This window comes from Vicia villosa, linkage group LG1 (genome assembly GCF_029867415.1).
Source record: "Vicia villosa cultivar HV-30 ecotype Madison, WI linkage group LG1, Vvil1.0, whole genome shotgun sequence".
Taxonomy (NCBI): domain Eukaryota; kingdom Viridiplantae; phylum Streptophyta; class Magnoliopsida; order Fabales; family Fabaceae; genus Vicia; species Vicia villosa.
In genome coordinates this window covers 158,634,743-158,649,580 of record NC_081180.1, presented here as the reverse complement: position 1 = coordinate 158,649,580, position 14,838 = coordinate 158,634,743, and the positions used below count along the sequence as shown (strand labels likewise).

At 35.7% G+C, this 14,838-nt stretch overlaps 1 protein-coding gene across 2 annotated transcripts; it reads right to left on the bottom strand.

The window, feature by feature from the left end:
* Positions 1-1,401: 1,401 nt before the first annotated feature.
* On the bottom strand, positions 1,402-4,052 carry LOC131644525 (uncharacterized). Of its 2 annotated transcripts, none has more exons than XM_058915046.1 (2): positions 3,637-4,052; positions 1,402-3,232 (listed from the first exon to the last, which is right to left on the bottom strand). In XM_058915046.1, the coding sequence occupies exon 2, from the start codon at positions 3,167-3,169 to the stop codon at positions 1,631-1,633; it is 1,539 nt and encodes a 512-aa protein (XP_058771029.1). In that variant the 5' UTR covers positions 3,170-3,232; positions 3,637-4,052; the 3' UTR covers positions 1,402-1,630. The 2 variants fall into 2 exon arrangements, with proteins under 2 accessions (XP_058771029.1, XP_058771028.1); XM_058915045.1 differs by having other exon boundaries at positions 1,402-3,340; positions 3,637-4,051.
* Positions 4,053-14,838: the final 10,786 nt, after the last annotated feature.

Genomic DNA, 14,838 nt, shown 5'->3' with positions numbered 1-14,838 from the left:
GTGTTGTTATAGGAGTGCATGCGCCAATTGGATTGGCTACTCCCATTTGCCCTAATTTTTTTTAGGGTTTACGCCAAATGGATTGGCTAGTTGGGTATATATGCGCCAAATGGTCTGGCGCATTCACTTCCAATCAGTCCCAAACCTAGACAGTTTGGTAATTTACCTGAAAACATGGTTTTTCTTGTATATTTTTTATCAAACATGGTTATTTTAATTTTTTTTTCTACATATCTATGTATTAATGTAAATAAATTATTGATATTTATAAATCAAATTTTTTTTAAAGAAAAGATACAAAAATATTTTAAAACATATATTGTTTTAAAAGAAGTAATATTTGCACAAAATAATCTCTAACAAACAGACTGTAAATCATATATAGATTAAAATATTGAACTTTTACTAAAAAAAAAAATCAGTTTGATTCTACTGTGATTTTTTTGACAGTAAAGTTTCATTCAAAAAGTAGATGTATCACTAGATTGATTCTACTATGATTATGATTACAAAATACAAATACAGCATTATTGATGAGGAATTTACCACAAACTTTCTAACAGATATACATAGTTATATACGTATAAAAAGTAATAATTAAAAAAAAAAGTTATTTTCTTCATATAAACTTACTGCCAAAAAGTAAACAGGACCACAAGTTATAATCTTATCGATCATTGTTCATATAAGAGGATAGGTTTTGTAACGCGGAAATGAGAAAAGTCATTAAATGCCACATAAAGAGGAGAAAAAAAGTTGTTCGTAGAAAACGATGTCCACTTGTCAAAAATTGGAAGAGAAAAAAAATCATCTCAATTAGACAGATGATGAATGAAACAATTGCCGACCCAAAATTCTATCTGATTCTCGTCCCTTTAGTTGTCTTAATTCTCACCACACAATTATATATAACCTACTAGTCAACAATTAATTTGCTTCAAATAAGCCCTTCCTCGCCGCGTTTTTAGTTCAACTGAAATGGGACATGTTTTCTTACTTTATTAATACTAAAATGAATGATTCCTTAGTAACGTAATGGGATAAGCAAGTTATATCTTCTTCTCTTAATAAGTCAACATATCAATTTTGAACATAAAAAGCTTTTCACGTTTCATGATTTTTTAATAGATAATGAATGTTGACTATGTCTTTTAGTAGATATTTCATGAGAGTATAGTCTAATAAGTGGAATGTCGAGGGCACCGAGCGCCCTGATGTCTCTGTCTCTGCACAGCTATCACCTGAGCTGTCTGCCCAGATGTCTCTGCCTCTGCACAGCTATCACCTGAGCTGAACGCATCCTGCAATCATCTTATGTCCCTGCACAGTTAAATTAAACACTGTACTGCTAGAAAAAAGTAAACTTTAATTCAGTTTCAGTAATAAAATATTCCATGTGTATGATATGATAATGATAATTCTTATAAATGATAAATGTTTGCTTACAATCAAAAGCCTGAAGATGCACTGGAACAAAAAAAGAACCAGGGCAATGAGTAAGCTAAACTATAATTGCTAGATACAAACGCAAGACAAATAAAACAGCATGGTACAAGTTAGAAAAACTATGATAGACCCACCATACTAGTACTAGCAACAACCCTAACAATATTTTATAGTGGTCTATATCTCAAGTCAACATAAGATCATTCCCTCCGAGATGAGGGCGGAGGCAAACTCGGACTTCGTGTTCTTCTGGGCCGACGCGGTGTTTTGGCACCATGATTTCTAGCACTGATCCTGGTTCGTCGTAATATGCTTCCAGATTTGCATCTTCAGGAATTCTGGTGGAAAGAGAGATTTCGCGGACAAACTCTCCAGGGGGGCAGTGCTCTGAGGATGCATCAGTAAGCTTGAATGTCCTATCGCGTCTCTTGATGAATGGCTTTCGAGATGTGCTCATACAAGAAACCTTGATGATGCCATGAGTCAGAGTGTTCCTCCATGAAACTTTTACACTTGCTAGGTCTACAAAGGGTAGACTGATGATAATCAAGTAACCCTGTTCATCTTCATAGATAGTTTTAGCGGCGGTAACGGGTCCGTATATGTTCTTTATCACCCCGCTGAAGTCATTCAACCAGTGCGGTTCACTTGGGTGCATTTCTATATCTTGGATCCGATCAGATGGAGGATTAACAGCAAGGTAACATTCTTCTTCATTTAGGTTACCGTTTAGGTTTCCATTCAGGTTTCCATTTCCGTTGCCATTTACATGAGGGAAAAAGTCTTTCCTCTTCTTTCCGTTGGCAGAAGGTAGGTCCAATAAATCACCGTTGGTGTGGTTCGACAGAGAAGTTGACAAATTCAGCCCAGACCCATTAAGCAGCTTCTTAGGAGGGTGTCCATTTGCAGCACTCTTGATTGAAGGAAGAGGTCTCTCAAGCTCAAAGTCTGTGTTGGGAAGATTTCTCCATGAACTAAAATCACTTGCTTCAGTTGGGACTGTGAAATTCAAATCTCGCCCAGTGAGTTCAATCCACCTTTTTCGATCATCCTCGTCAAGATTCATCAGATTGGGTGAAGGAAAAACCTCAATACCATGTACACACTGAGGGTTCGAAAGTCCTCTATAATGCTTCCTTTGCATCCGGTGGGATCGAACAAATCCCTTGTCAACACTAAAAGGAAACGGACGCTCCCCTTGGCGAGAATGACCGTTCATGTAACTCCTCAGCTGCATCTTACCCAACGCATTTTCAGGCCTCTCCTTAAAAACCCACATGTACATATTTTCCATATCATGTTGAACCATGAAAACATCAAGATTGAGATCCGATTTCTCAAAACCCGAAATACCATTTCCGTCCCTGATAATCTTGGCCTTTGATTTATCATTCAACGACGGCTTAAAGTAAAAACTAAAGAAAAACCAAGCACCCCATATGCTATCAACCCGCTTAGCACATTTTCTTCCAACTTTAGGCAAAGTAAGAAAAGTCTCAGTCTCATACCCTTGAGTACCAAGACCCACATCCAAAATATCACAAGGATCAGAATTCCACGACTGAGGCGGCGGACTACGTTCAGCAGAAAGAGGCAAATTAATATCTGGCGGACGAGAAAGTATGATCTGGCGATTCATCTCCAGTTCAAGTTCCTCATGAGAAGACGCGCTCGAATCCATTGACAACAACGTTGAAGGATGATGATTCTGATGATTCTCCATTGACAAAGAAGCAAAACACGAATCGCCAATGCTACCTCATCTTGTTGATGAGTTCTATTATTGCTGGTTGATAAAATATTGCCATCCCAAAAACAATTCAACAAAATAACAACCTTATAAACACCTTCATCATCATATCAATCCCCACTATATCTCCCTTCCATCAAACCCCTATATTTATCAATTCAATTTTGAGACAACAAAAAATCAAAAAACCCAAACTATTTAAAAAAATTATCTTTTTCTTCTATTTTTTCTATAAATTAATAAATCAACATACCCAATAACATGATCATACATATAACATCTCTTAAATCACTTAAATCAGTGCAAAATTTGAAAAACCTAAAAGGGAATTATAGATAACCCAATTCCTAATATCTGATTAAAACCTCCAAAATCAAGTGAAAATGAATAAAATCCATAAATTTGAAATAGATCTTGAAGGATTATTAATATACTATTACCTTTTGGGATAAGCATCAGAGAATCGAGAAGAACAGGAGCCACCACAGCCAGCGAAGACGGAGCTCATAATATCATCAACAACCATATTTCAACAAACTCTCCAGGTTAAATTTGATTTTTTTTTTTACTCCGATTGTTAATTTTTTATTTATTTATTTATTACATTAAAAAAGAGATTTTTATCCCAAATGGAAAACCCTAATTTTGTGATAAGGGGTGTGAAAAGAAGAGATTAGTGAGGAAAAGAAGAGTGGAGAGAGAAAGAAGAAGCGTAAATAAGAGGGTGATTATAAGGAGAAGTTTGGGGGTTGAAGCCTTCACTGGATAACACCATTCTGCTTTTGGACCACACCGTTTGTTTACAGTGACGGTGCATCTTCGTATGTATACTTTATCATCGTATCATCGTATATTAAGTCTTCAATTTTAACTTGTCTTCTAATCTACTTTGTATTGCCAATAAAAACTAATATATCCTCCAAATAGTTCCACACCTGGCTTATGCTTCTGCATCTTATCTTAATGGACTATTTTGTCATTTAATTAAAATAAGTAACATTATTCAATTTAATTTTATTGTTGATGGCTTATATTAAGACAAAGACATATGTGAAAATTTCAACGTGTTTTAAACTCAACTGTTTGTGATAGATAAATACGAGTAATTAAGTTGTGGAGGCAATAGTCCTCGAAGTACGATTCATATTTATTATTGTAAATTGAGTCGTGGTATTATATATTGTTTGTAAGATTGTAACCTTAATTATTAAATAAAAATAGATTGAATTCTATAGTCATAGAAATATGCGTCATTGATTGAACTACATTAATAAAGATCAATCGTGTTTATTGTCTTTTGTTTTTTTTATACTAGTTGTTGTTCTAACCATTGATATTAGATGATGATTAACTCTGATGTGAAATTTGAGGTGACAATGTTTGACGGGATGAGTAGTTTTGGATTATGGCAAGGGAGAGTTAAAGATTTGTTGGCTCAACAAAGTTTACAGAAAGGGGTGTGTGAGACTAAATTGTCTGACATGGAAGATATCAATTGAGTTGAGATGAAGGAGAATGACTCAAGATTGATTTGCATGTAATTGAGACAAAGTGATGTATCATATCTTAGTTAGTATATGTCAAAGAAGCCAATGAATAAATTATTCGTGAAGTAGTGACTATATAGTCTAAAGATGCAAGAATGATATAATTTGCAACAACATGTCAATGTCTTCAACAATATAATCACTGTTGTGGTGATGCTTGGGGTGAAGATTGATGACGAAGATAAGGCAATTATCTTGTTGTTCTTGTTACCACGTTCTTGTGACCACTTGGTGATTACTTTTACCTACGAGAAATACATTATCACTATTAATATGATTAATTCTACAATTTTGTCTCATTCTCAAAGAAGACAAATCGTATAGGAATGACCACTAGACGACCAATTGTATGTGAACGGGTCAAGATCGTGGATAGAACAAGGGAAAAATAGGTTTTGGAAAGAAGAGATCTAAATCCAAGAAGCGGAACACAAGTGTGTATTAAAGTTGCAAACATATTGGGCATTGGAAGACAAAATATCCAAACAAAAATAATAGCTCACCCTATTCTGCAAATGTGGTTCAAATTGATGATTCTAGCAGTGAAGCATATATACTTTGTGTTTCATCCAGCAAATGCACAAATTTGTAGGTTCTTGCCTCTAGTTGTTCTTGACGTTGTACCGTAAATGGTTCACTATAATGAGACAAATTAAAATTGCCATGGACATTGGTGATGTGCAGACATTGAACAATGTCAAATATATTCCAAAATTGATGAAGAACTTGATTTCCTTAGATACTCTACAAGAAAATGGTTTCTCCCCCATATCTGATGGAGATAGGGACATTATGAAGGTTATCTAATGTGTCTTGACTATGATGATAGCAAAGAGGGTTACAGGTAACATATATAAACCATAGAGAAAAATGTTTATAGGTGATGTTGCATCAGTTGAGTATGAGAATGATACAACCAAACTTTGGCATATCTGTTTGGGTCATCTTAGTGAGCATTGGATGATGTAAATTCATTAGATAAATCTATTAAAGGGTGTTCATAGTGCAAGATGGATTTGTGCAAGTATTGTGTATTTGAGAAACATTGTCATGTTCGGTTCAAGACCAAAAAACACAAAATAAAGGGAATTTTAGAGTATATGCATTTTAATGTTTGGAGGCCTATCAAAGAGGTTTCCATGGATGGTTCTAGTTATTTTGTGAATTTCATAGATGATTTTTCTCACTAGGTTTGGGGTGTATTTCTTGAAGTAAAAATATGAAATCTTTACCAAACTCAAGTTATGAAAGGCATAGTTAGAGAATCAGACAGACAAAAAAATCAAGTATTTAGGGTCAGATAATGGGATAGAGTACACATTTTGAATTTCAAGAGGTTTTGTGAAGAACACAATAATCAAAAGCATTTATTATTTTGTAAGACACCGTGATAAAATGGTGTTTCAAAGAGAATAAATAAATTTTCAACTGAAATGACAAGATGTCTCTTATTAAATGTTGGGCTGTCAAAATGTTTCTAGGTAGAGGAAATTAACATGGCATGATATCTTATCAACATGACATCACAAGCTTCTTTGGAAGAGAAGTTTGTAAAGGATGTATGGATTGGTAATCCTATTGATCTTGATAATTTAAGGATTTTAGAGTGTCTAGCTTACATGCATATATCCAGTGAAGATCGATCTAAACTTGTGTTAGAACAATATTTGGTTCTACACTTTACCTCTAAGTTTTGATGATAACAACACATATATTTTATGTGTAAACAATTTTGTTTCTAATGTTTTCTTGAGTGTGCAGATCATAAGCTCTGTGTGACTTAGGACTGTTGTCTAAAGAATCATCAGAAATGTTGTCGTCAGAAAGATTACTCTATTTTAATTCTAAAGGAACATCAGTAGTTCTATGGAATGTTGAATGTTAATAAGAAAGAGGATTTCCTGTGTACTTCTCAACAAGTTGTTTTCTTAAGAAGTCTTAAGTGTCTCCAGAAGAAAAAAAGTCTGCATTAGATACAATTTGTTGCTTCTAAGATCAGATGTCAAGATATGTTCATCAGAAGAGTTGTTGCTCATTACTTTGAAGACGTAGTCAAGATGAGCTGAAACAGCTCAAAAATACAGATTAGTAGTTAGAACTCTTATTCAGATATCAAGACGTGTTCCTCAAATATGTTGTTGCACTATCATCTGAAGACATTGTTCTATTATGAAGGAATATAATACTTCAGCTCGTATTCTTCTTGTTGTCCATTTCTCAAATCAGTTATCTCTTTAGATGCAAATTTGATCTAGGAAGTCCTGTGTCATACTTCAGAAAGGTTGTTGTCAATATTTCTGAAAGAAAAAGTTCTGTTCCTATTGGTTCTGATGTTCTCATGCTATCATAACAAAGTAGTTTTTAAACAACTCATCATATACATCATCAGAAGAACAAATAAAATAAAGCGATCTCTTCCAAGTTTACTACTTCAGAACCCCTGTGACAAACTACACAAAAAACTAAACACATAAGACACTCTTCCAAGATACACAATTCTCAATACTTCACAGCTTATGAGAATTGACACATACTCCCCTTGCTTAAAAGCTTCGGAGATCAAACATTCAACACCTACAAGTTTGTGAATGAACAACAGAACATACAACCAAATAAGGATTCATAAAACCCTAAAAATACAAATCCCAGTTCCAAATAAAACTAGGTTACGACCCTTTTATTTATAGGATAAATCTCGACTGGACTGGGCTTCAAAAACGCAGCAAAGAGGCTGCCCAAAATCTGTTACTTGTTCTCCAAGGAACTAGGTCTTCAATTCAAACTTTCCTAAATTATCTCAAATTATAGAAAGTGTGGAAATCTCTTGATTTAAATCAATCTTGGATAACACATCAGCTAATTGATTATTTCAAAATATGTTGTAGCTGAACATGAGATACTATAGCAATAAAAAACGCGATCCACTTGAAATATCAACTCCTGCAGTCAAGATGTCAAACCAGACATGTTGAGACATCTTATTCGACATGTTGAAATCAGTAGGCTGCATTCTCTTCAACATGATCCTGCTGGTTTTTTTTAACAGAATGCATGCCAATCTTAGAGAAACAACAATCTCCCCCTTTGGCACATTTTGGCTAAAACAACCAATAAACCTGTCATCATAATATAGAGTTTTCAGATCAGCTCTCCCTCAAAAGGTACCAACACACACACACACACACACACAAAAGAAAGAGAGACCAACTCCCTCTCAACACGACACGACACAGAAGAGAGAACAACAAGGACTTCTCCCCTTTGACACGACACACACTTAAACTATGTAACTCACTAAAAAACTAAACTACCCAACCCAGAAAAATAAATAGGACTGACTCTTACAATAACGACCTAAGGAAACAACCAAAAGCAAACGAACCAGAGAACTAAACCAAAAACTAAACTACTACTACTCCCCCTTTTTAGCCACAAAGTGACAAAGGCAGAAAGGAATAGGAACCTAAGACCCAAAGCAATAAAAAGTAAAATGTATTAGGCATTTAACCCTTACAAAATCGTAAACCAAAATAAATTAGATCATAGAGCCGATCAAAACAAAATTACATGACCAGCAGTCATGTACCAGCGCCAACAGGAAACACTCCATCTTCTTGAAAGGTACCGTCAGAGACTGTACCTTGTTGAGCAGCATCTTTAGCTTCTTCATCAGTAGATGTAGCTCCTGGAGTAATTGCTATAATTCTTCAGGGATGCAGGCCCCAAGTTTTCTCCTGAGATGAGCATTAGGAAGACCACCAGCAAGCTCTCTTGCAGTATCACCCTCTGTTAAAGTATCATCTTCCAGTGTTCCAAGCTTGACCTTCTCAGTCCCTTTGCTGAGTTGATGTACTTCATTTATGTGCTTGATCATCCTAGATTGACTAGGATTCTTGGAAATATTAAAAGCACTTGAGTTGTCAAATGACAATGTCACAACATTTGATGGGACATTCGTATTAGACATCACCTATTCAATACAGGCACCTTCATTCATGGAGTCACAGTCATGATCTTTACTGAACCAGGAAGTGTGACTTCTATCAACAGCACTTCTAGTATGATCTTTACCATGATATTCCACCAGAGTTGACCCTGAATATAGTACTTTGTCTGCACTTAGTACTGTCTTCAAACCGCCTTGGATTTGGTTTAGGTGATACATCTGTTTTTCTTCTGGACTTTTATCACAACCACATGTTGTTGAGAACATATCTGATTTGTTTACAGAGAGATATGGATACCTTTTAGACATGATGTGGTACATGTAACACCCCATATTTTCCCTATATTAATTTAGTTAAGATTTAAATCAATTAGTTGGAAGTGTTTAGTTTTTCAATTGAATTAATTGGAGAATTGAGAAAATAATATAATTGGGCCAGAGTTGTGGTTAGTAAAGAGGGGGTGTTGATTGTTGGGCCTTTTTACTAAAGTTGGTCTATTTTTCATAAAAGAAGGAAAATAGAGGAAATTGAAAAATAGAAGAGCAAAGTATCAGAGAAGGAGAAGAGCTGAATACGTAAAAGAGGAAAAGAAGAGGAAGAGAGCTTGCAAGGATTTCAAACTCTAATGTAAGGTGGGACTCTTCCGATTACCATCTCTTATGTATTCATGGGTAATAGGATTTAATTAGTGTATTATTTGATTCAATTGGGATATGTTAGGTTTTGAGTTTGTTAGGTTTTGGGGAGTTTCATAGTTATGGTGAATTGAAGAAATAGGATCATCATGTTTTGTGTTGTTGTTTGGATAATCATGGTAGAATTATGATTTAGTAAACCTTACATGTATGATTATGAGTTTTGAATCTTCATTATTTAGTTTTATGATAACTTAGGTGGTTAGAGTTGTGACCTAAAACTAAGACTCAATGATGAATTGGAGTGAAATTAGAGGATGGAAATATGGTGTTTTGATAGTTAAAACATGTGCATAACTTGTTCCATGAATGGTGATGATTTGTTGTGGAAATTTAGGATTTTTAGATTGGGAATCAAAAGAGTTCGTAGCAGAAAAGTACAACATTTTTGGGTTCTGCAACAGTGGGAACCGGTTCCCAGTTGGAGGAACTGAGTTCCCGGACATTCTGTTGCGCAAATATTGAATTTTTGGGGATGGGAACTGGTTCCCAGACTTCGGGAACCGAGTTCCCAGACTTTCGGGAGCAAACAAATTTGATTTTATTGGATGGGAATCGGTTGCCCTAATAAGGAACCCGGGTTCCACTGTTCCAAATTGTTTCAAAACTTCGAATATCCATAACTTTTGACCCGTGTATCTGTTTTAAGTGTCGTTTCGAGCACAATGAAGATAATTAAATAATTTACTTGATAAGATGGTGAGACGGGTAGGGGCTCAATTTTATTTTAAAACTCTGATTTAATTATCTTGGTGAAATTATACATTGTGTGCATATTTTGTGAATTGTAACAATGTGATAATGTGGTTATGATATGATTGTGTTGTAACTGTGATGATTGATTTTGAATGATGCTGATGACATGTGCATACTTTATTCGGTGATATGGTGTTGAGATGATTTGTTCATCGTTATTTGGTGATGGTAAGTATGTTATATGTGCAGGCATTCATTATCATTTTGGTGACTGAATCCCGACGATGTTTTGGATTGTGTGCATGTATTGTGAATTGTAACAATGTGATAATATGGTAATGATATGATTGTTTTGTAAATTTGGTGATTGATTTTGAATGATGCTCACGACATGTACATACTTTATTCGGTGATGTGGTGTTGAGATGATTTGTTCATCGTTATTTGGTGATGGTAAGTATGTTATATGTGCATGCATTCATAAATCATTTGGTGATGGATCCCGGTGACGTTTGGATCAATGATGGGCATACTTCTCATTGTGTGGAATTTGTGTCGGTAAGACTGTATCTCGGTGATGTTTAGATCGGTTAGATGGGTTAATCCCATGATGTATTGGTACCACATGCATAGTGTCGATGCATTGCATATATGTGTAAGTGTTATAACATGATTGGAAGAATTCCAGTGTTATTACATGATGGTTATGTTGTTTGGATTGGTATTGTGGATGATTGATTTATGAAATCTGAATATATTACATTTGGGTGAATTGTATACTCATGATGTTTTATTGTTTGTGAACGCATAATATTTGTTAATTGTGAATGAGACTCACCCTTACATGTTGACATTTTTCAGATTGAGGATTAGTGACTTTATTGCTTTGGTAAGGATAGCTCGTAGAGTTAATCCATTTATTTTGGGTCGTGTCGGGTACATGCTCTGATTGTAACACTGGGGAACAATAGACTTAGAGCTTAATTATTATACTTAGTTTTATTGGTTTTGGATTATGTTTCGTTGGTTTATGCATTGGTGATGTTTATGCTATTCCGTTTTGAATAAAATTCCGCTGTGTTGGACATGAGTTGTTATTCGGTGAATCATTCCTAGTAAAGCAAGATAGATGATTTATATTTGGTTTTAATTTATTTAAAATTTGTGGCACCCTTGTTTCATGTTACTCTGATTATTTTATTAATTGCCGCGAGGTTTAGAAGGGTGTTACAATAGTGGTATCAGAGCATAGTCGGTCGTTGTGGCCGGTGTCTTTATGCTAATTATTCCTTTGGTATGCGACATGTGTGCGAAACACTGTCGGTACTCGGTGTGTTCCTAGTTGTTTGTCTCAAAAGGTGGGGTTGAAACAAGTGGGGGAGAAGCTTCATTTCTCGGTTATGTTTCAGTTGTAAGATGATTGGTTCAATAGGCTATTATTGTCGACAGTGCAAGTGTTATTGGAGTTTGTTGGTTCCCTAATCGGAGTTGAATTGGATTTAAGACTTTGGTTGTTAATTAAGTTGGAGTGTCTTGAATGAGGATGATTAGAGGTAGTTGATGGTTATTTTTAGGAGAGGGAATTTAGAAAGTTGTGATGTATCTGCGCTGCTGGTGGATTGCAAAGTTATCAGTGGAGTATCCTTGCATACGATGTCGGTGTTGAACCGTGATAAAGTGACAAATTGAAGTAGACCTTGTCGTGGGATTATTGAGATGATTGTAATAGTTGTAGAAGTTGTTAGAGTTATTGAAATCTTTTGAATCGGGAGTCATAGTTGGAAATGCGAAGGGTATGATTCCAAAAATAGAAGTGTTGGTAATAGTGTAAAGAAAGTATGTCTGGTGTTATCTTTGGAGCTGTATTAGTATATAGCTACAAGACACCCGTGTTAGCTTGTTCAGGTGATTTTGGAAGTTATTGAATTATGGAATTATGGTGCTTTAGGTGGTTTGAGTACGAGTTGGAAAAGGTTGTTATTACTATTGGCAATGATGGTTTATACTCCATTATGGTTGTCTGCTGTCTATTGGAAAATTGAGGAACTGATCACCCTTAATCTCTTGTCGATAGTAGACGAGATCGTGTTGGATGGTGTAGACTTGACTTACTATCTTAATATAGCATAAAGTGATGGACGTTACGTCTTGAAGATAGTTGCTCACTAGTTGATGTGAATTAATAAGAGTGTAATATGTTTTTTGGTTGAAGGGGAGTTATGCGTATTTCCGTTGAGTTAAGCTAGTAAGTTACCGTTATAATGATTTTGTTCCCATTGTCGTGGTGTTGTTATTAGTTACTATAGATGATGAATAATATTTCTTGATCAGATGAAGTGATCATATTGGTTAATATTATGTCACTATAAGAGTGATACGATGAAAAAAATAGAGTTGTTGGTGGTTGTTGAAAATTGATAGGTATAATTATAGGAACGAAGTTGTGTATGATGTTGTGTGTGGATTACAGATAATTGGATAAAGTCACTATCAAGAATAAGTATCTGTTGCTGAGGATTGATGAGTTGATGGAACATCTCAGAGTTGTATTGAAATTGCTGAAAGAGAAGAAACTTATTCTAAGTTATCGAAGTGTGAGTTCTGGTTAAATGAAGTAAGTTTTCTTGGCCATGTGATTTCGAATAATGGTGTTGTCGTTGATCCAATGAAAGTAGAAGCGGTGTCGCAGTGGGAAGCTCCGAAGTCAGTTTCCGAGATTCATAGTTTCCTTGGTCTTGCAGGTTACTACAGAAAGTTCATATAAGAATTTTCGAAGTTAGCATTGCCGTTAACTAAATTGACAAGGAAGGGTCCAACATTTATTTGGGATTCAAAATGTGAAGAAGGATTCCAAAATTTAAAGAAGAGGTTGACTAGTTCTCCTATTCTGGTTTTGCCGAATCCGGCGGAATCTTTTGTGGTTTATTGTGATGCTTCATTAATGGGATCAGGTGGTGTATTAATGCAGAATCAACAGGTTGTGTCTTATGCGTCAAGACAACTCAAAGTGCATGAAAGGAATTATCCGACTCATGATTTAGAGTTGGCAGCGCTGGTATTTGTGTTGAAATTATGGAGTCATTATCTGTATGGTTCAAGGTTTGAGGTGTTAAGTGATCACAAGAGTTCGAAGTATCTCTTTGATCAAAAAGATCTTAATACGAGGCAGAGAAGATGGTTAGAATTTCTTAAAAATTATGATTTTGGGTTGAATTATCATCCGGGTAAAGCGATTGTCGTTGTTGATGCGTTGAGTAAGAAGTACTTACATATGTCTATGTTAATGGTGCGAGAATTGGATTTAATTGAATAATTCAGAGACTTGAGGTTAGTATGCGAAGGTACTCCTAATAGTGTTAAGTTGGGTATGCTGAAATTGACAAGTGGTATCCTTGATGAGATTAGAGCGGGACAGAAAGCTGACGTTGAATTGGTTGATAGATTGACTTTAATTAACCAAGGTAAAGGAGGTGATTTCAGAATTGATGAGAATGGTATAATGAGGTTTGGTGATCGTGTTTGTGTTCCTGATGTTGCCGAACTGAGAAAGAGTATTCTTGAAGAAGGACATCGTAGTGGATTGAGTATTCATCCTGGTGCTACCAAGATGTATCATGACTTGAAGAAGTTATTTTGGTGGCCTGGAATGAAGAAATAAATTGCCGAAATTGTTTACTCTTGTTTGACTTTGCAGAAGTCGAAGATTGAGCATCAGAAGCCGTATGGATGTAATACGGTGAACTGACTTTTTTATCGATCGAAATGTCGCGGTTAAGCATGAGTCGCCACCGACTTTTATTTTATCCAAACAAATTCAGAAAGGCAAAAAGAAACAGAAAAAAACCTTTTTAAAGAAATCTAAGTTCGGGGGGTAATTTATGCAAAGGGAAGGTGTAAGGCACCCTTTGCATCCATGGTTTCCCATGGGCTCTTAATTGCTTTGCTTGCTCGTTTTCAGAAAATGTAGATGAAAGAGGAAAAAATGGACTTTAGCTCGTAAATGAGCGTAGCCAGTTTTTTGAAGAATTTTGAGAAAGAATATAGAAAATAGAGCATGGCAAGGCAATTAGGGGCAATTACCTTAAACTCAGATGATAGGTCTCTTTTTAGCCTTTCAGAATGAAAGGGTCAATCCTTGCCATAAGAGGGCAGGAAGCCTTTCGTTTGGAGGTTGAAGGGTCGTCGAGATATCATTCGCCCAAAGACTGACCCATGCCATAGAGAGGCAGGTAGTCTAAAGGGAATGATCAGAATAGCCTTTTTTTCGTAGGCAACCAGAAGATACCTCAGCCTTTTCCGTGGGCAACTTCCGAGGGTCGAGGTCATGTTAGTGTATCGAAGGCAGCATCATTTTAGGGTCGCATGACCTTTTATCGAGGCAACACGGCTGAGGTATCCTCATATTCGAGGGTCTGGCTATTCTGCAAAAAAAACACAAGGCAACAAGGCATCAGGCAACAGGCAACAGAGAGGGTTACCCAAAAGCGTGCGTGTGTGCACCAATCACGTGATTATATTCAATTATATTATCTTGTAAATTAATGAGGCTAATTCAATTTAATAGTTGTCACTCCCTATTTTACTAACCACGCAGATAATATAAGGCAAGAAACAGTAATATGGGGGAGGGGACAATGAAACCAGCGGATCCCTTAATAGGGTTTGACATAAGTAATAATTAAACAGAAAGAATAAAAGACTAGAGTTTAGGGATACCAAACTCGTAGCTTTGGCAATCAACGAACCCTAAAAAGGCA

What these genes read in the sequence shown, in the direction of transcription:
- LOC131644525 (XM_058915046.1), bottom strand. Translation starts at nt 3,169, where the DNA reads ATGGAGAATCATCAGAATCATCATCCTTCAACGTTGTTGTCAATGGAT.